The 26,828-nt window shown below is 37.5% G+C and overlaps 2 protein-coding genes across 10 annotated transcripts in view; both read left to right on the top strand.

Moving 5' to 3' along the window:
• The window catches only part of LINGO2 (leucine rich repeat and Ig domain containing 2), a 1,190,714-nt gene that overhangs the window by 396,031 nt on the left and 767,855 nt on the right, over positions 1-26,828 (top strand). The window lies entirely within an intron of this gene.
• LOC115839032 (denticleless protein homolog) lies at positions 18,470-20,817 on the top strand. Of its 2 annotated transcripts, none has more exons than XM_060300003.1 (2): positions 18,470-18,519; positions 18,801-20,817. In XM_060300003.1, the coding sequence occupies exons 1-2, from the start codon at positions 18,470-18,472 to the stop codon at positions 20,815-20,817; spliced, it is 2,067 nt and encodes a 688-aa protein (XP_060155986.1). The 2 variants fall into 2 exon arrangements, with proteins under 2 accessions (XP_060155986.1, XP_030686211.1); XM_030830351.2 differs by having other exon boundaries at positions 18,470-18,520; positions 18,673-20,817.

Here is a 26,828-nt window from a genome sequence, read left to right as displayed (position 1 = left end):
TTTGAAAGTAAGTACTACCAGATAATCACTCATACAAAATAATAAACACGTATTTTAATTTGGCATGTAGCCCCTCTTCTTTCTCTAGTTCCTGCCCGAGTTTTACTTTTCTAATAAAGGTGTATTTACATAACTGTTTGAAGTTCTAAATATATGCCAACTGATTGTAGGAAGAAGGATCTAAAAATATTCAGAATTACTACAGTAATAGTAGTCTAGGGTTACAAATCTGCTTGTTGACTGATGGAATGTGGGGAAGAAGGGAAAGAGAAGGACCAAGGAAAACTGCTGGGTTATTGGGTTGAGATCATTGTAGACTGTCATCCCATTTACAGAAATGAAGAAAACTGGTATGGATGTAGGTTTGGACATTAAATCAAGAGTTCTCTGTTGTCCATATTAAAAGTAAATTTCAGACTTACAAGATATCCATCTGGGAACATGGAGTAGTCAGCTGGAAATAGGAAGCTGTGGTTCTCAGAGTTAAAATATTTAAAGTTATGGCATGGGATGACGTCAACTAAGGAGAAAATGAAGAACAAAGACATTTCTTGAGGAATCCAAGAATTAGAGGTTGGGCACAGGAGTAAACACACCCAAAGGAGACTTAAGAATAACCAGTAAGGTAGGAGAATTCCAGGGAATAAGATACTGTAGAAGCCAGAAGGAAAAAAAAAAAAAGTATTTCAACTGTTTTGCATACCATTGAGAAATCAGTAAATATCTGAAACATAGTGACAGATACCCTAGAAAAATATTCAGTAGTCCTGAATTCTGGGCTTTACCTTTTCTGTGCTGAGGTGAACTCAGTTCGCCTCTTTGATTCTTTCCTCTTCAAATGTAAAGTGAATCATCATTTCTCTGCTTTTCTACGCAGCACGCTTTCTTGATGAATCTGAACGCTGCCCAGAATCTTTTCCAGCATAGTCCTCATGGCTATCCTGGCCAATCTGTCAAAGTTACTATGTGAAATAATATAATCCTTGCTGTAATTGTTCTTTGAATCATCTACAACTTTAATTCTATTTTATGAGTGAAACAAAATGATATATGATACCGTATTATTTTAAAAATCAACTCAAGTAATAGTTTTGTTTTCGTTTTAGTGTTTGTCCTTTGTGGTATGATCTTGCAAATTCTTGTCTGACTTTGCAAATATATTTTATCATTCTGAAATTTGTAGATTTACCATGTAAATAAAATATATTTCAGATTAGTTGACCCATTACCAAAATATCTGAATAGTTCTGTACAGTGAATAAATGACTTAAGGGGCTTAACTTTCCATTTTCCTAATTTTCTTTTCATGGAGATGGTGGTGAACCTTAATATGGATAAAATCTGGAAGCCAAAATAAACAAGAGTAGATGTGGTATTATAACAGAAGGATCTATTTACATCATTGAAATTGTGGGTCAAGAGGAATTTTTAGGCAGATGATGAATGAGAGAAAGCAGGGACACACATGTGTGAGGTGGAGGGTAGAGGACGTTTTCCAAACAGAATAAAGAATGCTGTGAGAACTCTGGGATGAAGAAGAGCTTATAGGTTTAGGAACTGAAAGAAGACCAAAATAGTAGAGTAGGAAGAGCCACAGAGAAGATTAGCCTCCAGGAGTGAGAAAGGAGTGATTAATATGGGACTTATTAAACAATGTTAGGAATTTTGGATTTAATCCTTGGTTCAGTTGGAAGCCATAAAATTAATGGGCAAGTAACATAAAGACCATTTTTTTATAATAGTTAGTAAAGATTATTTTATTTTAATTTTTATTGGAGTATAGTTGATTTACAATGTTGTGTTAGTTTCTGCTGTACAGCAAAGTAAATCAGTTACACGTATACATATATCCACTCTTTTTTAAGATTCTTTTCCCATATAGGCCATTACAGAGTATTGAGTAGAGTTCCCTGTGCTCTACAATAGGTCCTAATTAGTTACCTATTTTATACATGGTAGTGTGAATATGTCAATTCCAGTCTCCTAATTTATCCCTCCTCCTCCTTACCCCTGGCAACCGTAAGTTTGTTTTCTACATCTGTGACTCTACTTCTGCTTTGTAAATAAGTTCATTTGTACCCATTTTTTAGATTCCACATATAAATGATATCATATGGTATTTGTCTTTCTCTATCTGACTGACTGCGCTTAGTTTGGTAATCTCTAGGTCCAACCATATGGCTGCAATTGGCATTATTTCATTCTTTTTTATGTCTGAGTAATATTCCATTGTATATATGACCTAAGTGTCCATCAACAGAGGAACGGATAAAGATGTGGTACATATAAAGAGCATTTTTAAAAGATTGCTGTGGTGGCACTGTGAAGAACAGAGTGGACAGAGTAATGCATGTAGGCACATTTTGGGGAGACCTATTAGAATAGTCTGGAAGGCAATGGTATTACCTTGGTGTGAGAAGTAGTTAGCAGGACAGAAAGTTGAGTAGGTGCCAGGATTGTATCAGTCCTCATAACATACGATCCATCTCCTTAGTGGCATAAATACTTTAATCTCTATTAAGAAATTTGGAGTATATAAAAGTTACTATATTTCAGCAATTAGTGTTCCCTAAGTAAATTTTATATGATGTTCCAGGGACCAGCATCTTTACCTCATGTTATAAATGGTTAACTGCTTTAATTAAAGAAATACTTCTAGTTGCAAGATTTGTTTACACCCTAGGCCTTCTATATCTATGTCACTAATGTATAAAATACAATAATACAGATATGTAAATGCATAAAATGTTGCCAAAACAGAAGGTGGGTTTGAAGCCCATTGCACTTCATGCATTGGATGACCAGAGTTTTAGTTCCAACTTTTTTTTAACCTTTTGTCCTTACCTAAGAAAATTTACCTTCTGGGTGCATTTGCACTCCATACAGATGTTGTAAAACTCAAAGAATAAAATGATGGTGGAAATATTGAGAGACTGATAAGCCTTCTTTAAATGTTTATCATAAATATATCATTTGAATGATGTTGTTGAAATGAACAGAGTCAAGTGAGATTGTAATTCCCTTTCTCCTGTGTGTGGCTTTAAGTCAGATTGTCATTGCTGAGAGGATGAAATGCATCCTTGGTTGCTCAGTCCACCATTAAATTACACAGCTTTCACCTCATCCCAGACAGCCTGCCACATGAAATGAACAGTCCAAGCCCTACCCTTACAATGCTAGAATTTCATAAATTGTGCAACTCCAGTGAAGAATCAAATCAGGATTGTTTTCACTAGATATTTAAAATTAGGACTTTCCTCAGATAATTCTTTGTTTCACTTTCTGAATCCACAGAAAGGAATACATGCAAAGATCCTCCACCCAAAAGGTCAGAATGATGAGGTCGTATCTTTATAGAAACATTAACATTTAGAGTCAATAATGTCACTGAAAACATAAGAAGATTTTTGTGAAACAAAAATATACTTTGAAAGTAGCATAGCTCCCGAGAATGAAATCAGTTTAAGGCTTCTTTCTCCCTTTTTTCTCTTTGTAACAAGGTACACTCAGAATAAGCAGATGGCATTCTGTGGGCTGAGGATGAATGAGTAAGGATACGTGGCAGGAACGTATCACAAGATTATGTGTAATTGATGTGTTTAGCTCTAAAAGCCTTTGGTTCTGCACAGTGCTTAAAGCATTGCTGAAACTGCATTGAGAAAAAAAACTTGGAATGATTCAAAATTATAATATGATGAAAAATGAGGTGCTTTCATGATGACTGTTTTTTCAGTCATGATGATGATTCCGATAATTGGTAATGTTAAAATCTGTGCAATGTATCATTATCTTATTATAAATAATAAGGTCAGTAAGACCATTGCATCGTTATATTTCTGTGTTTGTCAGTCTCTTATCTTTTATTAATTTAGCATTTCCTGAGGTCCTACTCTGTGTCCGGCACTGCCTAAACACATATTACTAAGATATATAATACTATTAATACTATTACTATAATACTAATAATACTATTTATTAACCCTCAAAGGGTTAATAAATTTGTGGGGGAAATAAGTAAATTAGTAATTACAAATACTACGGTTGTACAAAAACTATCATGTTATCCAATTGTAATAATAAAATAAACATAGTTTATGTACTTTCTTACTATTTCCCAATGCCTTTGGTTCAGTTATCTCATTTATAAGTCTAGCTAGGGCAAATACTTGTCTCAAGTAGTTACTCTTACCATTTAAAAATCTATTTAGGTTATAGAGCTTTTATTTAAGTGTATGCTATTTAGGTTTAATGTATATGCTGTACAAATAGGTCAAAAAAATCCTAAATAGAAATGAGTGTAGCCAAGCAAGACTGAATGCTGTTCCGGAAGGTTTATAGAGTTACTAAGCTTGAGCTTAGTTTTGACAATCTGAAAGTAAAGGAGAAAGGGAAGCATGTTGAATAACATAAATTCCTATCAAGAAGAAGGCAGACCCATTCTCTGAGTGAGACGAAGTTTTCCTTTTTCTCAATTTTAAAAGTAGTTTCTTGCATGGGACCTCATAGAGGAAACAGTAAGTCAGAGACTCATATCACAGTTTTATATCTAAACATGGAAAAAATCTTTTTATGACTATCTCAAAATGGCTTTCTCTAAAACCTGAAAGTGAAATGATAGAAGTGCAGTACCCTAAGGAAAATGATTTTACAGGAGGCTAGCCAAATGTGGTTGAGAAATCCAGTGGCATGTATAAAAGTTAACCTATTTTAAGGAGTATGAAGAGAGCATATCCTTCTCTTAACTTTATTAAAGGTCTTTTCTGTCAACTTGGCTTCTGATGAGACTTGTATAGTAGATGACACAAGTATGTTTTCTGATGTAGCCATGGTATCCTAGTTCTTGCAGCCCTCGGTCAACATAGGTGCATTTGTTTTTTTTGTTTTTTGTTTTTAACGTGTTTATTGGAGTATAATTGCTTTACAATGGTGTGTTAGTTTCTGCTTTAAAACAAAGTGAATCAGCTATACATAGACATATATCCCCATATCCCCTCCCTCTTGCGTCTCCCTCCCACCCTCCCTATCCCACCCCTCTAGGTGGTCACAAAGCACCGAGCTGATCTCCCTGTGTTATGTGGCTGCTTCCCACTAGCTATCTAGTTTACATTTGGTAGTGTATATATGTCCATGCTATGCTCTCACTTCATCCCAGCTTACCCTTTCCCCTCCCTGTGTCCTAAACTCCATTCTCTACATCTGCGTCTTTATTCCTGTCCTGCCCCTAAGTTCTTCAGAACCTTTTTTTTTTTTTTTGATTCCATATATATGCGTTAGCATACGGTATTTGTTTTTCTCTTTCTGACTTACTTCACTCTGTATGACAGACTCTAGGTCCATCCACCTCACTACAAATAACTCAATTTCGTTTCTTTTTATGGCTGAGTAACATTCCATTGTATATATGTGCCACATCTTCTTTATCCATTCATCTGTCGATGGACACTTAGGTTGCTTTCATGTCCTACCTAGTGTAAATAGAGCTGCAATGAACATTGTGGTACATGACTCTTTTTGAATTATGGTTTTCTCAGGATATATGCCCAATAGTGGGATTGCTGGGTCGTATGGTAGTTCTGTTTTTCGTTTTTTAAGGAACCTCCATACTGTTCTTCATAGTGGCCGTATCAATTTACATTCCCACCAACAGTGCAGGAGGGTTCCCTTTTCTCCACACCCTCTCCAGCATTTATTGTTTGTAGATTTTTTGATGATGGCCATCCTGACTGGTGTGAGGTGATACCTCACTGTAGTTTAGATTTGCATTCCTCTAATGATTAATGATGTTGAGCATCCTTTCAAGTGTTTGTTGGCAATCTGTATGTCTTCTTTTGAGAAATGTCTATTTAGGTCTTCTGCCCATTTTTGGATTGGGTTGTTTGTTTTTTTGATATTGAGCTGCATGAGCTGCTTGTATATTTTGGAGATTAATCCTTTGTCAGTTGCTTTGTTTGCAAATATTTTCTCCCATTCTGAGGGTTGTCATTTTGTCTTGTTTATGGTTTCCTTTGCTGTGCAGAAGCTTTTAAGTTTCATTAGGTCCCATTTGTTTATTTTTGTTTTTATTTCCATTTCTCTAGGAGGTGGGTCAAAAAGGATCTTGCTGTGATTTATGTCATAGAGTGTTCTGCCTATGTTTTCCTCTAAGAGTTTCATATGCTTTTGAAATCAGTTAAGGAGCTGGTGGAGTCAGCATTCATTCTATTAGAGGAGCACTTTGAGGTCCATATGGAACTGTTTGAGTACATATGGAGCTGTGGCCCCTATTTTATAGAAAAGAACTGAGTCAGAAACTTCTCCAAGTTATTAGTCTGGGGTTGATAGAACTCACCTTTTGTATTTCCAGTACAACACAGTTATTAATACCATATCTGGCACTTCCAGAATGCAGAGGACTTTGACACTATGTACACCTGAAATACCAACAAGGGATCCTGAAGGCATCAGCTTTTCTCATATAGGTGGCCATACCTATGTGACTTACATTTATAGTTTTTTTTAATGCTGACAGGCTATTTTACTAATCAGGCATAAAGTTCTGGGAAATCATGTGTTCAATCAGAAATGAAGGTGTCTGTAGTAGGATATTGAGTCTTTATCAGGATATTCTGTAATATGCACCTACTCAGTGGTAAATTATTCCATGCTGGTCATGCCTATACCTTAACCAAATGGAAGTCTGACTAAGAGAGAACACTGAAAATTCCACCATTCCAACAGAATTTAAAGAAGATGCGTTTTCATATACATTCTGTATATTTCATTCCACTAGAACATGGTCAGTTATAATTTAAGGGGCACCTTGTCAGTTTGTTTGTGTCTACACACTTGAGAAAATAGAATAGGATTGGAAAAAATGAAATATATATTGTAATTATTTGTGTGTTAAGACTTTTTAAGAGCAGTTTTAGGTTCATAGCAGAATTGAGGGGAAGGTACAGATATTTTCTGTGTATTCCCTGCCCCACACATGCATCGCCTCCCTCATTATCAACATCCCTCACCAGAATGGTACACTTGTTACAATTGATGAACTGACATTTATAAATCATAATCACTCAAAGTCCATAGTTTACATTGTGGGTCACTCTTGATGTTGTATATTCTGTGGTTTGGACAAATGTATATGAAGGTATCCATCATTATAATATCACACAGAGAATTTTCACTGTCCTGAAAATCCTCTATGCTCCTCCTATATATTCCTCCCCACTGCGCAACCCCTGACAATCATTGATAATTTTTCTGTCTCCATAGTTTGGCCTTTTTCAGAATGTCATATAGTTGGAATCATACAGCACATAGCCTTTTCAGATTGGCTTTTTTGCACTTAGTAATATGCATCTAGGTGTCCTCCATGTCTTTTCATGGCTTGGTAGCTCATTAACACCGAATACTATACAATTGTCTGGATGCACCACAGTTTGTTTATCCATTCACCTACTGAAGGACATCTTGATTGCTTTCAAGTTTGGGCAATTACGAATAAAACTGCTATAAACATCCATGTGCAGGTTTCTGTGTGGACAATCTGTGTGTTTTTACTAGAAAAATCTCAAAGTTTTTTTTCAAAGCCCATGCATACTGATTTTGATCATAGTTTTACTGTCCCTAAACTTTCCCAGTCATTACCCAAAGGATTCCATATAAATGTACACTGTACAATTTAGGGATAACATTTCCTTGAAGACTGAGCCATTCAGAGATAGGCAGTTTCTAGCAAGCTTCAGAGACATCCTTCCACCTTAACCTAATACCATTAAGAGATACGTAAAGATTGAATCAGTGTTTTTATCATAATGCCCTTTAAAGCAGAGGTCCCCAACCTTTTTGGCACCAGGGACTGGTTCGTAGAAGACAATTTTTCCACGGAACAGGGCGGGGGGGATGGTTGCGGGATGATTCAAGCACATTACATTTATTATGCACTTTATTTCTACTATTATTACACTGTAATATATAATGAAATAACCACACAACTCACCATAATGCAGAATCAGTGGGAGCCCTGAGCTTGTTTTCACTTGCCTCTCACTGATAGGGTTTTTTTCTTTTTTTTTCTTTCTTTTTTTTTTTTTTTTGGCTCTGTACGCGGGCCTCTCACTGCTGTGGCCTCTCCCGTTGCGGAGCACAGGCTCTGGACGCGCAGGCTCAGCGGCCATGGCTCACGGGCCCAGCCGCTCCGCAGCATGTGGGATCTTCCCGGACCGGGATACGAACCCGTGTCCCCTGCATCGGCAGGTGGCCTCTCAACCACTGCGCCACCAGGGAAGCCCAACTGATAGGGTTTTGATATGAGTCTGCAAGCAATTGATTTATTATGGTGTCTGTGCAGGCAAACCTCTCTGCTGATGATAATCTGTATTTGCAGTCGCTCCCCAGTGCTAGCATCACCCCTCAGCTCCACCTCAGATCATCAGGCATTAGATTCTCATAAGGAGCGAGCAGCCTAAATCCCTCGCATGCGCAGTTCACGGTAGAGTTCACGCTCCTATGAGAATCTAATGCCACCACTGATCTGACAGGAGGCGGAGCTCAGGCGGTAATGCAAGTGATGGGGAACGGGTGTAAATACAGATGAAGCTTGACTCGCTCGATTGCCGGCGCTCACCTGCTGTGCCGCCCGGTTGCTAACAGGCCACGGACCAGTAGCCATTCATGGCCCGGGGGTTGGGGACCCCTGCTTTAAAGCATAGCAGTAGCACACGATGGGTGAATTTTCATGTAAAGGGATATCATAAATTGACCAGTCTATATACATTATATTTGCAGTCACCCAAATCTTAAGGCCAGAAATTTCACTGTTACATTCATGGATTTAGACAGATACTGAGGAGCCACGTAGCAGATATATTTTTATCAACGCATTAATATTACACAGAGCAGCCGACTTATGCCAAGAACAAGTTAGAATCTCTGAGGTCAGAGCCTCTTAGTGACAAAGGAAGGCCTAGAACTCAGGTCTTTGCTATTCAGTTTACCGTGGTATCCACCAGGGTACAAGTTGTGTGATACTGAAGTATATACCTAGGGAAGAAATATAGACAACAGCTGATGATGCTTAGAAATATAAAAGTGTCTAATGTGCAGGGAAACATAAGGTAATGGTGAATTTCTGAATTTTATATCCATATTAACAGAACCTGAGTATCACACCTCCAGACTTACTCAAGTACTAAAGAAACCTCTCAATTATGAACAAATTATAGGTTTGGGACAAGTGATAACAGATCAGGATTTAAAGGACAAACAGCCCTGCATGTTAAGATATGCCCTGTATAGGGCCTGAATGTTTATTAGAATCCCCATGAAATCCTCATCTTTTCCTAAAGTGCTTCCACACATTTGATTGTCATCATTGTAAAACTGAAGACCATCTAGCACTGGAGGCTGACAAGAATATTAAGTACATCATTTATCTAGAAGGAAGCACTAGGAATAATGTCTCTGCATTTTCTACAATGAGAGTTATACAGATGATCTCTGAGTGGCTGGAAAAGGTTCCAGCTGTGCTGTGATTTGATTTAACTGCCCAGACGCTGACCTGCTCAATGGTTTACTTTTAAGTTTGGTTATCTTTGAAAAGAATTGGATTTTAGGGCAATGTATTTTACCTTAAATCTAGACACATTATTTTAAGGAGGAAAAATAAGTAAAATTGTTTGTGATTAAGGCATTTATTAAATCATATTGTGCACTTCTTTGCTTCATCTCCTTCCTTGATCCAGAGAACTCTTAAGCACCTTTGACAACTGTTGAAATTTAATTTGAAATATTGAGATGATATAAGGAACTATGCTCCTATGTCCAACTTTTTTCTGCCCTGAACCCAACAAAGAATATACCAGGTTGAGAATTTGGAAATCACACACATGAACCTTTCTTGAGTCCCTCGATATTCAGCTAGCCTAATTTACTCAGGGTTATGGTCATTTCTTTGTATTTCTCAACTGCTCTTTCAACAATGTCTGTTTAACGTGTAAATGTCACTTGAATGAACTTCTAGGTTCCTTATGGTATTCATTTGTGTTTCTTGCCAATGGCCCCTTATGGACATTAATTTAGGACCCTGAGGGAGGGAGAAGATTTGACCCACATAACGGCACTTATAAAGGTCTGAAGAAGTCGCTGCTTTATTACTCTCCACATTCCTCAGGTATCTACCTTACAACTTAGTGTCAGAGATGGGGAAGGCTGGGAGACTAACAGGGATAGAGGACAAAAGAAAATAAGAGGAACAAGAGGATTTAACACAAGAGGCCTGTTCTCCAAACTGTAAATACAGTCCTAGGTGGCAGTTTCAATATGGATATTCTTTAATGCTTATGTTTTAGAGATAAATAAGTCACCATGATATATTGGGATGAGAGAAGGCATGAGTTCGAAACTCCCTTTGTAATTCCTTGAAGAAAAATGGAGAACAGAAATTATTTTACAAAAATACTCTAAATATTTAAAGGAGAATCATGAGATTTTTTTTACTATTTTATTGATGTTGATTATACTGGTCACATTCACACAGGTTACATTTATCATCTGAAGAAAAATTTTATTATATATTAGGTAAAGTTCCCTTTTATTGTCTGTTTACAGAATATTTATACTTTTGACATGACCATTATAGGGGAAACGTCATTATATGAACTAGTAGGAAAACAACAGAGAGGAGATCAGAACACCTGAGTTGTGTCATGCCTAGCATCGAGCTGTGTTACTTTGGGAAAGTCACTCAACCCCTTGTAAATGAAGAGAAATGAAATAACCGTGACTTTACATGGAATGATTTGACAATATGCTTTTCTTGTTTCAAATGAACATAGTGCTGTTATAGGCATTGGAAAACTTCTTATCATTTTTAAAACTCTTTAATTTCTACACCTTGTTCACAGTTATGACCCTCAATTATAGTTTTTTCATGAGACAATAGTGGTTTTCAAACATTGTTTACCATGACTCAGAATAAATAAAAATATATATTACATTAAAAACAATTTAAAACACACAATCATACCTGCCTGTATATAGATGAATAAGCATCTGAAAAAATATTATTTCTACTTATGGTGCTCTCTTTTTTTTATTTTAATCTATTCCATTTTTTAAAAAATGCTGTTTGTGATCCCCTCAACTGATTTAGAAGGTAAGTGAAATAGAGCATTTATATTGTGCTACCAAGGGATAAATTGTTGGTAACATGGCCTATATACCCCACGTAAGCACTAAATGCACTGAACTTTTTCAGTATATTTTCTAACTGACCAATTCAGATCTTGGCTTAACTGGTGATATTTATGACTGGTTTTAATTCTTCCCAGAGTCTTGGTTTTTAAGGCTCTTTCCAACTCTGACATATTATGATTCTAAGGGAAGGTTGCCCAAATCTGCAGACTTAGAGGACATCCCTGACTCCCAGGGCATGAGAACAAGGAGGCAGTGTTCTAAAGTACTTATTTCCCTCCTGCAGCTTTCTGGTTTGGAGGGTTCATGTTCCCTAGTATGGGGGGCATTAGAGCCCAAAGAGTTGGCAACAGATAGAAAAGAAGCTGTAAGCTCTGTCCCAGAACATCACCCTTTGCTGTACAGATACGCTTTGGATTTTGGGACTCTATGAATAGACTTTAAACGTTATCTCTAAACATCTTAACTTCTAGTTATTCTTTTTTGTTACTCCAGATATGTTGGCTGCTGGGTAACATTCCATGATACTCAGTATGATTTTATAATTGTTATTAGTTTCTTCTATATTAGAGACAAAATTGTGCTCATTACTGAAATTATCACCACTCTGACAAACATGTTTGAAAATGTTACCAATATTCTTATTCCCATAGATTAATTGGAAATAAAAGGTGAAAAATACTAGCTGGTGGGATATCTTTATTGGCGATAATATAAAGCAGAGAGCTAATCGAAGCATTTCCATTAAAAAAAAAAAAGATACTCTCCACCTTATAGAATCCAGTCCTTTCTTCTAGGCATTCATTGCTCTCAAAAATCTGCCCCTGACTTTTCTTAGGCAACTGTACAGTGTGAGTACAGAAAAACTAACTGTAGAACTGTAGGAGAATAATTATTTTCATCTGGTTAAGTGGCTACTATATACATGGCACTGTTATAATTGCTGGAAATACACTATGGAAAGAGAGAGACAAAACTTTTGAGTTTATATTATAGAGGAAATTAGAAGCATTATGGACCAACCTGTTACTGGATAAGAAAACTTATATTCAAATATGACATCCTTTGTTAAAATATAAATGTCTCATATATTTACAGAAAACGTGAAAAGTTATATGTGAACATTTAATTTGACAGTGTTTAAATCAGAATTGTGGAATTACAAATAATTTTAATTTAATTCTTTGGTAGCCTGTATTTTCAGATCTCTTACAGTAAACATATAAAATTTTATTTAATTATAAAAATAAATACATATTATGTATATGTTCATTTTATGTATGCCTACTTCTGGCTCTTCCATTAGGTATGTAGCTTTCTAAAATCTGGGACCCTTTTTTTTTTCTATTCTTATATAACTTGCTCCTCCAAAGTCTAACACAGTTTATTTGATTAATTAAGCAAATTATTTGGAAAAAAATGATTAACATAGATTCTGCCTGGAAGGATTTTACAACCAAGGGTGAAAGAGATCTGTTAACAACTGGAGAGATTACACAATGAGGGATATAATTAGTGTGTGGCCAAGGGGAACCTAGATGTGACCAGCAGAGTAACTCTAAGTAAGGATGGCTGACATGAAATTACCGTAAACAGTATTTGCATGTCTCTAGTCTCCCTTAGTTTTGAGACCATAGTTTTGCAACCCTAAATCAGATCACATTATAGGACAGAAGCAAATAGAGATAAGGAGACAGAACCTTTAAAATCAGAGTAATCTTGAAAATTGTATACAAGTTTGGATCATGGTTAGGCTCTTACCTAAATTGTTTCTTGGTGTCAGTCTTTATAAGTTCCTAGTCAATATCCACTCTCCTGAGATCATCCAGTTTCCAGTGAAAAGCACCACCTTAAGGCTTACCCAGCTTGCCCTCAGCATCCTGAGCAGCTTGGCATTGCTGTTGGCTTAGAAGTCTCTAGGCCTTGCCGTTGGCAAAAACTGAGATTACTATGGCCGGAACAAAAGACTCCAGTTTCTCATATGGTTGTTAGCTCCGTTTGAGAGCTCATGCTTCCAAATGAGATCCTTTCTTATCTGGCAGTCTGATTAGGAAATGAGCTGGGCCACTGTAATTAGGATTCAGATTTACTGCCTGTTTCTGAGAGAGGTTCAATGGGGTTGTAACATCTCTAGCCAATCAGGCCATATTGCTCAACCTTACAGCACAGCTTATTAGCTGTCCATCTGCTTTTATGTGTGATTTTCTGTCTCATCAAGCAGGTTAAGGGTGTACTTCATGCATTAGAACTCACTGAAAAATAACTCTATATCCACTGTAACGTCACCCCATTGTTACTTTCCTTCACTTGATGAATGTTTACTGTCATGGCTCAATAAGAGATGAGCTACAGTCTGCTACTTTTGGCAGTGTCTGCTTGGTGGGAATGTTTAGCTTGTCCTCCCAAATTACAATTCCATTTATATTATCCAGTGTCATTAATCTTTCAAGTACCTTCATGGCCAAATGATATGGCTACTGCTAGTGCTGAGTGGAGAATTAATTACAAGTAGACTAGAGCAATACATCTGTGGGAGCCAGACCCCCAAATAAGTTGGATGTCATTTTAATTAATGCAGAACAGACTTGTAATAGATTGCAGGGTTCTTTGCAAAAGGACAGTCTCTAGAGAGGGCAGCCAAGGGAAGGATGGAAGGGGAATAAATAGGACTCTCTGGGAAAAGAGATTGAAAATGTAAATTTAAACTTTAAAAACTTCCTGGTAGACCATCTCAAACAATGGGGATATTTCTCCAGTGTTGTGAAAGAAAATAGATTTTAGCTCAGAAGACATTTCCACATGGAAATGCTACCTACCAACTTGGAATGGCAAGAGTTACTTCAGCTGAAAAGAAATTAGGAACCTATGTTGATTTAGAAAAATGCAGTGGATCTGAAGTCTCTCTTGTATTTCTCACTGCTGACATGTAAAATGTCATCTTGATTCTGTTCATCTTTTCATCAGAAGCATCAACATGTCAAATACCATAGAATTAGTGAAACCAAGTCAATAAACCTAGGTTCTAAAGTAAGAAAGAAAATAACTGTCATTGTTCTGAAAAAAAAGTTGTTTGCTAAATGAGTTTTTTTCTTTTTAAACTATCATATTTCCTCATGTGTTTATATAATTATGTCAGAGATTCAATTCTAGGAGGAAATTTTTGTTTTCTAGAAAATCATGTGGCTTATACCTAATGGACTCAGTACCCTGTCAGACTGATTGATGAGGATGGTGACGATGATAGTTAATGTTTATGGTGCCCTGAATTTGTGCCAGGTGCTGGACTAAGTGCTTCACATCTTTATCATATTTATCCTTGTAACAACCTTGTGACATAGGGAGTATTAATGCTTCCACTTCAGAGATGAGAAATTCTTTATCAATTACCACAAGAAACTCGGTGTTCCTAGACACTGCTGTTTCTGGAATTCTAATCCCCACACATCTCTGCACGTATCCCTATCTGATTCCCCTTCTTACCTCTCAGCTCTTGAAACCCTGCTCCTTTTTCTTCACAGTCACCAGAAAAATGTTGAATAACTTCTCCTTCCCGAAACATTTTCTTTGATCACTATGATTTTGGGGGTTTATTTGCAACCTGCCTCTCCCTTGAAAACACAGGCTCCCATGCATCCTCCTCAAGATGTGACTGTTTCATTCTCATACTCCTCAGACCACTGGACTTAGATGAGGTGTAGACATTTCCTTGCTCCTTATTGATGTTTTCAGACCATTTCCCCTCTGTTTTCCCTAAAAACAATGGGCTTTGACTTTTAAGTCACTAGGCTCTACCAACCATTGACTCTCTTTTCATTCATCATTACCACCCTGATCATTCCTTCTAGTTTCTTGAAGATTTAAGTCCTGACTCACTGTCATTCTTTAACACTGTTCCTATCATGGTTCTTAGTGATTTCATAAGTGTGTGGACTATCCTTCCAATAACCTGGTCTCTCAGCTCCTTGACCTTCTTTCCACCAATGACTTTGCCCTCCATCACATTGTAGCCACTCACTACTCATGGTCACACCATAAACTTTGTTACCACCAATAAATGTAACCTTTCCATGATCTTAGTTTCATTTGTTCCTCTCTCTGACTACCCACTCTTCTCCTTCTCTACCCACTGTTTTCTAACTTCAACAATATTTTAATCCCTGATTGACCGTCAAGCCACTGATCATATCAACATTTCCTATACCTCTCATACGTTGTGTCTTTATTTTTCTTCTTATCCAGCTTAAATTTAATATTCCGTAATTATAATTGCTTCTCTTACCTGCCTCCATTTGTTTGCTTAATTTGAAAAAAAAAAAGGAAACTTGATTAAAGCAAGTTTTCATTCTGTTCTGTGTCTGCAACTCAGCAGCTGAATATGGCTAGAAGAAAACAGAGCTGTTTAAACTAATTTTAGGGTAGATTTATATTCTTCAGTCTCAAGTGAATCCATTCATTCTTACACTGTCTGAGATGAGTACTTCCTAGTCCTCTCCTCTCTCTCCTCAAACAGTGCCTCCTTTTTTCAAAAGATGGCATTAATTACAATTTTAATGAGAAAATAGAGGCAATCACAAGAAACACTCCATCAGTTCCCAAACCCATCAGTGAGAAGCAGTGCTCTATACTCTGCCTTCTCTCCTGTTTCACTGGATAAAATCCACATGTTAAGAGCTAAGACGACCTTCTCTACTTGTGTCACTGAAATCCACCCCTTTCACTTACTCAAGGTTGTTCTTTCAGTGGTTCCATTCTCTTGACCTTGCATCATCAGTTTCTCCCATTCTACTGTATCATTCTGACTTGCAACATGCTATACCTTCTACCACAAAAAATAAAAAAACCCCAAAAAACTCTCTCTCATGACCCCAATTGTCCTGTTAGCTACTAACATATTTTTCCTTCCCTTAACAACAAATTTCTAAGAAATAGTGATCTGTACTTACTGCCTCTGATTTTTCTCTTGAACCCACTAAAATCAGGTGTTGACCTTACCACTCAACCAAAGTACTCTTGTCAAGGTCACTGTTGCTAAATCTGAGGATCTTGAACTATCAGTCAAGTCACTCCATCTTTCTTCATTACAGGATACACATTACCTTGGTTATCTTCCTACCTCATTGGCCAGTCCTTCTCAATTTAATTCCCTGGTCTCCTTTTATATCCCCTAAAATCTTGAGTATCCCAGGTTTCAGTCCATGTACATTTTCTCTTCTCTCACTATACTTACTCCTTTGATGATATTGTCTCATCTTGCGTTCTCAAATGTCATCTGCTCTCTGATCCCAACTTTGTATTTCTAGCCAGGATCTCTCCCCTAAATTCCAAATACATATAGTCAAGTGTTTATTTGGATACCTAATAGGTATATCGATCTACACATATCCAAAATCGAATTCCTAATTTCCTCCCCTCCCATTGAAACATTGTCTTCACAGAACTTGTCCGTATTAGTTGATAGGAATTCTATCCTTTTAGGGGCTCAGGACAAAATCTTTGAGTCATTGTTGATTTTTCTCTATCTCAAGTATACTCCATATCCAGTCTATCAGAAAAACATGCCAGTTCAGTCTCAAGAATATATCCAATATCAAACAGAGAAAATAGAACAAACCAGTTCTGTCATTGCAGTCTTGATCTAAGACACCATCATTTCTCATCTGAGGTATTTAAGTAGCCTCTTAATAATTCTTCCTTTTCTGCCTTTATTCTTACAGTATGTATGTATTAAGACGTTAAAGGGTATTATTTTCTGCTTACATACTACTAGTCAATGTCCAGAACTGTGCCTGGAACGTTGGAATTTAATCAATATTTGTTGAGTGAATGACCCGAAGCTTAGAGTAGTCCAGTAATCACCCAAACTCTATGAATTCAAAATTCTCTCCCTAGACTCAATGTCCTTAACTTCCATGTTATATTGCATGTTTTACTTAAATATTTTCTATAAATCAAGCCTTTAAAAATTTGCACTCTTGGGCTTCCCTGGTGGCGCAGTGGTTGAGAGTCCTTCTGCCGATGCAGGGGACACGGGTTTGTGCCCCGGTCCGGGAAGATCCCACATGCCGCAGAGCAGCTGGGCCCATGGACCAGTTCTGGTTCATGGCCTGTCGGGAACTGGGCCTCATGGCAGGAGGTGAGCAGCGGATGAGCGAGTGAAGCTTCATCTCCCGCTCCCCATCGCTCCCCATCGCTCACATCACTGCCTGAACCACACACACACCCCCACCCCCGTCCCTGGAAAAATTGTCTTCCGTGAAACTGGTCCCTGGTGCCAAAAATGTTGGGGACCACTGGTGTAGACTACCCTCCGGTCCCAAAACTTATCTCAGACATCTTGGAAAAGAAATGTTTCATGCATAACAGGATATAACTTCTACATTGTATCAGATGCTTCCCAGTGTTTGACAGCAAATTTGGAGGCTCGAAGTCAGATATCATGGGAATATTCCATACATTTAATGATTCATAGATCCTTCACTTCTAGTACGTTATGCATTTGTAAACCTTGAGACCTTCTATGATTAAGGAATACATGTCCTCCCCATTTTCAATCTGTACATAAAAATCATCAGTATATGGATCTTGTCTTATTTAATGAGATAGGCTAATTGCAGATATCTTCCTATTTTCATATAAACAATGAAACATGAAAACATTTCAATAGATTTAGTGCATCACTTAACTTCTTTTCATCATCATAAAATACATTCATTAAGCACCCATTTGTGCATAACGTGCTTGTCATATGTTATGTTATCAGATTGGTTTTAATGTAAATATCAGATTCTGCCATATAAAGAAAGTTACAGGATGTAACTTTAGGAACTTTTGAGACTAAACCTATCTTTTGAAGATTTTATGGGTCAGATGGATTCAAGGTTATCTCAGCAGCAAATGATTTGGGGTATCAAAGTGATAATGTTCTGTTATCAGAATTGTCAATTACCAAGTCTATGGGATATTATAACTAATCCCTAATGAGTATTTCAGTTGGAACAGTTAGAAGTCCTGCGTTTTCTTTGGCATCTAACTTGTTCGTACATTAATTTGAGAGAAGTTTTTTACCCTTAACAATGGACTGATTCAATTGTTTTAAGGATTTTTGTATACTATTTAGTTATTTTCCTGATCACCTTACAGAATCATTTTTCCACTCTGTTTGTTCCAGTACATTTTTTTTTTAATTACTAAGAAAGAAAACTACTCAAGAAGGGACAATAGCGATAAGATTTCTGCTGAATCTGGGGGCATTTCCACGGCTTTTCTCTCAGTTGAAAGTTTTCCTCCGGCCCAGATGCTCTTCAATTCGGTACTCCGCCAGCCCCAGTTTGGCGTCCCGAGAAATGCTATGTGAGATCGTCAAGACTCGTATTCATTGATTAATTCATTCATTTGTTGTGGAACCTTAGTGAGCCCTACTCTGCTATATATGACAGTGACTATGACCCGCTGTTAAGGAACTCAGTCAAGCAGAGAAGACAGAACATCTGCTTCTAGCATGGATGGTCTTCACAATACCCTCTACAGTCCCTTCTTACTGGTTATCAGTGCAACTATAATGATGAGCACACTTCTTATGGAGAAACAGGAGCCCCAGTTCCTCCTTTTGGATGCACCTTCTCTTCTGCTCCCAATATGGAGCATATACTAGCAGTTGCCAATGAAGAAGGCTTCGTTAGGTTATATAACACAGAATCACAAACCAGTAGAAAGAAGTGCGTCAAAGAATGGATGGCTCACTGGAATGCTGTCTTTGACCTGGCCTGGGTCCCTGGTGAACTTAAGCTTGTTACAGCAGCAGGTGATCAAACAGCCAAATTTTGGGATGTAAAAGCTGGAGAGCTGATTGGAACATGCAAAGGTCATCAGTGCAGCCTCAAGTCAGTTGCCTTTTCTAAGTTTGAGAAAGCTGTCTTCTGTACAGGTGGAAGAGATGGCAACATTATGGTCTGGGACACCAGGTGCAACAAAAAAGATGGATTTTATAGGCAAGTGAATCAAATCAGTGGAGCTCACAATACCTTAGACAAGCAAACCCCTTCAAAACCTAAGAAGAAACAGAATTCAAAAGGGCTTGCTCCTTCTGTGGATTTCCAGCAGAGTGTTACTGTGGTCCTCTTTCAAGATGAGAATACATTAGTCTCAGCAGGAGCCGTGGATGGGGTAATCAAAATATGGGATTTACGTAAGAATTATACTGCTTATCGGCAAGAACCTATAGCATCCAAGTCTTTCCTATACCCAGGTAGCAGCACTCGAAAACTAGGATACTCAAGTCTGATTTTGGATTCTACTGGCTCTACTTTATTTGCTAACTGCACAGATGACAACATCTACATGTTCAATATGACTGGATTAAAGACTTCTCCAGTGGCTATCTTCAATGGACATCAGAACTCTACCTTTTATGTTAAGTCCAGTATTAGTCCGGATGACCAGTTTTTAGTCAGTGGCTCAAGTGATGAAGCTGCCTACATCTGGAAGGTCTCCATACCCTGGCATCCTCCTACTGTGCTCCTGGGTCATTCTCAAGAGGTCACATCTGTGTGCTGGTGTCCATCAGACTTCACAAAGATTGCTACCTGCTCTGATGACAATACACTGAAAGTCTGGCGCTTGAATAGAGACTTAGAAGAGAAATCAGGAGGAGATAAACTCTCCATAGTGGGCTGGGCCTCTCAGAAGAAGAGAGAGGCGAGAGCCGACCTAGTAACAGTGACAAGTAGCCAGAGTACTCCTGCCAAAGCCCCCAGAGTAAAGAGCAGTCCATGCATTTCCTCCCCATCATCAGCAGCTTGTGCTCCAAGCTGTGCTGGAGACCTCCCTCTTCCTTCAAATACTGCCACATTCTCTCTTAAAACCCCTCCTGCCAAGACCCGATCTCCCATCAGCAGAAGAGGCTCCGTGTCCTCTGTCTCTCCCAAGCCACCCTCATCTTTCAAGATGTCCATTAGGAACTGGATGACCCGGACACCTTCCTTATCACCACCCATGACTCCACCTGCTTCTGAGACCAAGATCATGTCTCCAAGAAAAGCCCTTATACCTGTGAGCCTGAAATCATCCCAAGCAGTGGCTTGCTCTGAGTCTAGAAATAGAGTAAAGAGGAGGCTAGACTCAAGTTGTCTGGAGAATGTGAAACAAAAGTGTGTAAAGAGTTGCAACTGTGTGACTGAGCTTGATGACCCAGTTGAAAAGCTTCATTTGGATCTGTGCTGCCTTGCTGGTAACCAGGAAGACCTTGGTAAGGACTCTCTAGGTCCTACCAAACCAAGCAAGATTGAAGGGACTAGTATGAGTGTCACAGAGCCTCCTTCTCCTGCCAGTCCTTATGCTTCAGAAGGCTGTGGAACGCTACCTCTTCCTTTGGGATCTTGTGGAGAAGGCTCTGAAGTGGTAGGCAAAGAGAATAGCTCCCCAGAGAATAAAAACTGGTTATTGGCCATGGCAGCCAAACGGAAGGCTGAGAATTCGTCTCCACGAAGTCCATCATCCCAGACCCCCAACCCTAGGAGGCAGAGTGGAAAGACTTCTCCAGGCCCGGTCACCATTACTCCCAGCTCCATGCGGAAAATCTGTACATATTTCCATAGAAAGTCCCAAGATGGCTACTGTAGTCCAGAACAGTCAACAGAATTATAGATTCTCATCTGAAGAAAATCCTTTCAACTCCGAAATTTACCTAGCCTGGTTCTACTGCCATGGTGTACCGTGCAGCTTCCTCGGAATGAATGCTGTGTTTAAATTTCATAAAGTAAGTTTGTCACTGTGTAACATTTTGAATGAGTAGTCTTTACATTTTAAATTATGCATCCTCCCTACAATAATGATATCCCATGTCATAGAGGCAAAAAAACAAGTGTTGTCTCTCTTACTCTGAAACTTTCTGGGCACAGTGGAAAGTATCTGCAGGCCACAGCAGGAGGCCTGTCTGTGAAGGTCAGCTGCTGAAGAGGACCCTGGGTCTCTGCTGCTTCCAACAAATACAGTTTCATATAAAATATATATAATCTTTTCACTACATTTTTGTGGGTTTTTTTAAGTATGTGGTAAAATGTGATGTTTAGATAAGCAAATTTATATTGATTCAGTGTTAAAATACAATCTCAAGTTAAAATCATCTTTATTTTAAAAGCAGTGATAAATATCAGCTCGTTGGAGAAACTTGGAGAACACTAGAAATGTTTGTCTTTTTTTCCCCCGTATATATCTCCCACATGAGATCTAAGGTTCTCATATTTTTACCAAGCAATCTACTATGTTTCCAACCCAACATCACGTTCTAGAAAAGGTTATAGTTTTTGCCATTTACTGGAGGAAGATGTTTATAGAATCAGTAGTCACTGAAGCTGGAGTTTGAATTCAGTCTTCAGTTCTCTAGGGGCTGCTACTTTTTTAAAAAAGAAGTCATCAGATTTTAAGAAAAAGTAATGATTTTTTATTGATATTTTTATAAAAGTAGGTAGTTCTTAACTGAAAATCCAGAACCTAAAGAGTAAATCTTGACTTTAACTTGATTTTTTGGATTCTCTTTATATACGAAAAAGCAATGATCTTCTAGTAGAGCCCTGAGCCAAACATCATAGAATTTTCTCTAGGTATTTAATAGAGAGAGTGTACAGACTGACTCTCAGTTAATAGTGTGCAAAATATCTTGAGTATCCCTTACCTTAACAGTTACGTATCAATCAGCTTCAAATGAACCATTGTTTTATATTTTAGCCCTTTGTAACCTTATAGAAACAAGCTCCGTGTACTTCTATGTACTATGTCCTTGGAAGGGAGTCCTCTTCCAGTCATGAAACTTGATTCATTTTATCCACATCCCTGAGGACTGTGTAGACTTTATTCATACTTTTGTCATCATTTTAAAATCTATTCTTAATGATAACTCTTTAATTCCTTTGATTCTTATAAATGAAGGTGTAACAACAAGAAACTGCATGGGTCAGTTAAGCATGGGTTCTCCTGGTTTTATCCAAGGAGAAAGGTAAATAAAGGAAAGCCACAGAAATGCTATTTTCGAAACAAAGTATGCCGTAGCATTAACTGAATATTTAAGAACTCTACTTATATTTGATGTTTGATTTTTGTGTGTTTGTGGGAAGGTGTTATTTATGACCAATACCTGCCAATAATGCAATCTATCTTTCTTGATTTGAAAGCCAGTGGGGAAAAGGATCCATGAAAAAGAGAACTAAAGTAGGTGGTTTTCTTCTTTGTATCCCTGCTCATCTGACAGTTTCTGCTGAGTAAAATTGGGGATAAATGTGACTGTCAGAAACTGTGCTGAGAGTCTACTGAGTGTAACATTCCCACTTGGAAAACTAGTACTTCAAATGGGTGCCAAAGTTCAAATGTAATGAGATAATAATTATCCCTGCTTGTGTCAGTGTCAGACTTTGAGCTGCTCCTGAATAATAAAGCCTTTTACCTTAAAAAAAAAAAAACAAAAAAAAAAAAGAAGGGACAATAGCAAAAATAACTTGGAAGTAGCAAAACAGATGGATTCTTTGGTAACTGAGTTTATTGTCTAGAAAGAATGAATCTAAGTTGTGAATCCTGGAAGGTGTGCCCAGGAATAGGCTGATTTATGCTACAGAACATCCTAAAAGTGCAGCAAATAGATGTACGAGACACTGCTAAAAGGTAGGGGTGGTACAAATGGGTATTCAAGATTAGCTGAGAGGTTTTTGTTTTTGTTTTGTAAGAAGTATATTTTCAGAAGCAGGATCATGATCTTCCACTTTACATAGCCTGTAAACACCTTTCTTATATCCTATTATAGACTGGAGGTGTTCTCTGGAGACAACTTACTGTAGATTCTCTGTCTTCCAGGATCAGGCATGACCAAGGGCCAGCATATTCACCTGAAATCAGAATCTCTCTTGGGAGTGATGATAATGATCTGAAATTAGATAGATAGTAGTGATAGTTGCACAACCTTTTGAATATAATAAATACCATTGAATTGAACATTTTAAAGGGGTGAATGTTGTGAACTATATTTCAGTAAAATAAGAGCATTAGTGTTCTGAAAACAATACTTGAAGCTAATAGGATAGGTTAGTGCTTTCAAAATACTAGAAAATGATATTCTAAAATTTAAATAGCTATCCAATCTATCAATCAAGTAAGAAGGTAGAATATTTTTTTTACATATGGAAAACCCTAAAAAGATTTACTTCCTTTTCTCTGTTTCTCAAATATATATTGTAGAGAGTGTTTCACCAAAACCACAGAATAAACTAAAAAAAAGAGGAAGACATAGAAACCAGTACACAGAGGACTTGACACAGATTTAAAAAAAAAAAAAAAAAGGACCGTTTCCAGGATGATAATGGCAAGAATCTCAAATCAATGCCTGAGTGTCAGGTCTAGGGGAATTCAGTACAGATAAGGGTAGGATAATGGAGTGCTCCAAGGTGCTATGTCCAAGAAAAAGGGAATGAAAAAAAAACAAGAGATTATCTGATTTGTCTGAATATGTTGAATGGAAATTTAAAACTTATGGTAGAGAATTTGTGAATGAATAGTTATAGTTACATAGAAAACTAAACAAACATAATATATGCCAGTTAACTCTGGGGAAGAGAGGAAATTTATAGGAATACTACATGGCTCATCCATGATTTTTTTTTCCATAGTTATAATAAAGTAACATTGAATATGGAAATGGAGGAGGGCAGCTGTTTGTATGTATGGATCAGTGATCTAAACCCTAATCTATCATAGGACGATCCATATAGATGTAAATTCAAAAATCAAGAAATAGGCATGCATGCATAATGTTTAGAAACACAGAGGTAAAACCATTTACAGAGTTTAGAGAGGTACCTGTGAAGAATGGAACTCAAGGATGGAAGGAGTAGAATGGGGCAGTGGATTGCTGTTTTTCATTAAAAGTCTTACAATTTGACTAGTGCGTATATTAATTGGTTAATATTAAAAAGATAGAAAATACCTAGCGAGGCATTAGAGAACAAGATTCAAAGCCAGACTATTTGCTATGAGATCTTAAGCCAAATATTTAACATGTCCTAGCCTCAGTTTCTTCAGTGGTTTAATGAAGGCTTTGCATTCAATCATTTTTAATTTTCTTTTGGCTTTATATTGATGCTTTCAGGAGTCTTATACTGCTAAGCCTAGGGCTGACTTTTTAAAACTGGTATCTTGGTTTACTCCGTTGACCTTAGGCTCTTCCTCCTTTTAAGTTCACCTCTTGACTTTACAAACAATAGAACAAAGAGACATAAATTAATGTGTCCCAGTTATCCACATATTTATATGGAATTATAGATTTATTGTAAATGGTAGAGAGTGGGGGATTGTATTAATTTTGGTAAACGTCTAGTTGCTGTGACAAAGTTAACCTGAAATAGAGTAACGTATGGGGAATCGATTCTCTCTCTGTCTTTGTCCTCTCTCTTTTCTCTGACTTCCCCAAAGTGAGTGAGTGGTCCACACATTTATCTTGGGGGCAAGAAACTTGGCTCTACACAGTCATCAGGGTTCTGGATTATTTCCTTTCTCTGTCACTCCTAGTACTTTATCATCATGCCTAGGCCTTAAACTGAATTGTAGGCACCTTTGTGTCTGGATTATGAGAAAGAGAGGTGAGTATGAAGAAGCACGCGTGTAATGTCTTATGGCCCAGACAGAAAGTGGCATACCAACCACTCACATTCCCTCAGTAAGCACCTTGCTACAAGGCTGTACTCGGCTGCCAGTAAAGCAAAGAAATGTAGTCTCCAGCTTGAGAGCCAAATGCTCAGTTATGACTTTCTAATGTGGATGAAGGGGAGGACAGATTTTGAAGAGCAACTGTCTCCACTGAGATTCTAGAGAGGGCTATGAATTGTGTGAGCAGGTATTGGCCTGTCATTCATAGTCTTTATTTTTTAAATTGATAATATTTTAAACGCTTTATAATATATCAAAAGAAATAGACTAGTGACTTCTTTCATACTTTATACAGCAGATATCATGATATTTTTGACAATTTCTAATAGTTACACTTTACCCATTCAGGAAATGTCTTGACTATTATTTTTGCCCAGGAGTAATGACTAGAACTCAAGGCTCCCATTTCCTAGGCTCTTTCTACTGTTTTATATATATATATATATATATATATATATATATTTTTTTTTTTTCCCTTTATAATCCCAGAGTGTTAGTCTGAGCATGAAGACTTACTGTCTGATTAGACTAAGGAATTGGTTGTAATTCAACTCAATTCAATTCTAAAACTTATCAGCTGAGCACATGCCACGTGCTAGGACTGCATGGAATTACAGCAATAACAAAATAACCCCATAGCCTTCGGCTTTATGAACCTATTGTCTAAGAGTAGAGCTAGACTCCTTTCCCTTTAGAAATTTATCATTCGTGAATTTAATTGATCAAACTTTAACACTTTGCCTTAAATGTCACACCATGCACATACATATAAAATATCCAAATATATATATATATATATATATATATATATATATATATATATATCCCTCTATCTTTCTGGCAGGCAGTTAGACAGTATAAGTTCTTTCTAGTTACATTCTCAGAATAAATGTCATTGGAAGTCAGAGAAGAGACATTGAGCACATAGCTATTATTCGCAGAAGAATGAGGGGTACTGCTCTGCTAACGACTAGAAAGAACAGAATGCTCAGACTATCTTAGGAAGAAAAGAAGCTAGTACAATGCAGTCTAGCGAGACAGCAATTAAAAATAAAGTCATTTACTGTGTGTCTTCCACTTAGGAGAGCTTGCCCCAGCTTGTATTGATCCACAGATAAACAAACTAACCTCCCGTGGCTGACTCAGTGTTTCCCCTGAGATGTAGCATAAACTTAGTGTAGGTCAGAATCTCCCTGCCTCCCCACCCCCATCAGAGTAAGAAGTTTGATCATGTTGTTTGTTTATTTTTGTTTTCTTGAAGGGTAGTGGGGGGGGTGGTTAAGGAATAGGAGAGTGGAGACTATTTTAAATTGTTTTTCTTCTAGTTGATTACCTGCCAAGTATTTGGAAGTTCTGAGTTCCTTAAATGGTAAAGAGCAATTCACCTTGAACTGTAATATGCAAACGAATCACCTAAGGATCTTGTTGAAATGCAGATTCTGATGATGAGCAGGTCTAGGAGCTGGAGATGCTGCTTTTCTAACAGGCTCCCAGGTGATATCTATGCTACGGATCCCAGAAACACGATATGAGTAGAAAAGGTATAAAATAGTTTTTAGGATGATTTGTTATGTCTGCTGTTCTGATATATATTTTTTCTCTTTACAACTTTGGCGAATGGATGGATGGAAGGATTCTGTTTTGTGGGTGCTTCTGGAGGCCTTCCGCTTGAGTGTGTGTGGATGGGAATCTGCAAATATAAGACATCCATCAATAAAATATGTAATATAAGAATGCATCAAAGTAAAATTTAGGGGTTAGACTGATTAGGGAAAAGTCCCAAGTTTTCTTGGAATGAAATAAGAACTCTCCACAAAAGGCAGAGGGGAGTGAGTGAAAGAGAGTGATAGACTAGGCAGACCATAGAAAACACTGAGAGAGTTTAAATTATATTAAAGGGTAAGATTTTCTAAATGGATGATAGACTTTGATCTGTTAGATTTTTTATAATCCTGCTTCTTTTTTGTAGC

This window comes from Globicephala melas, chromosome 6, assembly GCF_963455315.2.
Source record: "Globicephala melas chromosome 6, mGloMel1.2, whole genome shotgun sequence".
Taxonomy (NCBI): Eukaryota; Metazoa; Chordata; class Mammalia; order Artiodactyla; family Delphinidae; genus Globicephala; species Globicephala melas.
Note: the sequence above shows the minus strand (reverse complement) of the source record. Positions and strands in the feature narration are given on the sequence as shown.